The sequence below is a fragment of the Monopterus albus genome, unplaced genomic scaffold, assembly GCF_001952655.1.
Source record: "Monopterus albus unplaced genomic scaffold, M_albus_1.0 scaffold7670.1, whole genome shotgun sequence".
Taxonomy (NCBI): Eukaryota; Metazoa; Chordata; class Actinopteri; order Synbranchiformes; family Synbranchidae; genus Monopterus; species Monopterus albus.
Window position 1 is genome coordinate 1 of NW_018135522.1, and position 560 is coordinate 560.

At 43.4% G+C, this 560-nt stretch overlaps 1 protein-coding gene across 1 annotated transcript; it reads right to left on the reverse strand.

Moving 5' to 3' along the window:
• Positions 1-15: 15 nt before the first annotated feature.
• On the reverse strand, positions 16-553 carry LOC109954381 (GTPase IMAP family member 1-like; the record flags this gene model as incomplete). The annotated part of the gene is made up of 1 exon (XM_020589733.1): positions 16-553. A coding segment is annotated over one exon (538 nt), but the record flags the coding sequence as incomplete, so codon positions are not given.
• Positions 554-560: the final 7 nt, after the last annotated feature.

The window sequence follows — 560 nt, forward strand, 5'->3', positions numbered from 1 at the left end:
CAATCCCTGTCACACCTAGCAAAGCTCCCAACAAGACACCTGTTGCAATACCTGCTAATCTGACCAATAACTTGTCAGACACACTTCTTGTGGCTCTGCTTCCTATCTCTTCATGTGACATGTTTCCTGATGACTGTCTGATGTTCTCCTCCTCTCTTTGTATTTCTATTTTCACTGCTTTTAGTGTCTCGTTGGTGTAGTAGTTTCCTTTGTTTGCATTAACTATCTCATCTACGGTCCTGAATAGCTCTGCCACTTGGAAATTGTTGTTCCTATAGTTGTCCTCTTTGTTGCCCTTCCAGTATTTATTATCAAGGACGTGGCACCGGCCTCCGCACTTTTTCACCAGAACATCTAGCTCTTTGTTCTGACTGACAAATTCCTTAATCTTCATTCCCTCTCGGAGCTGGTCACCATGTGTGAAGACAACTACAGCATATTTCAGAGCATCTTCAGAGAAATACTGGCATATTTGTTTGATGATATCCTGCTCCTGTGCTGTGAATCTCTCCACTTTTAGCACAATGAAAAATGCATGAGGCCCAGGAGCGCACTCTGTG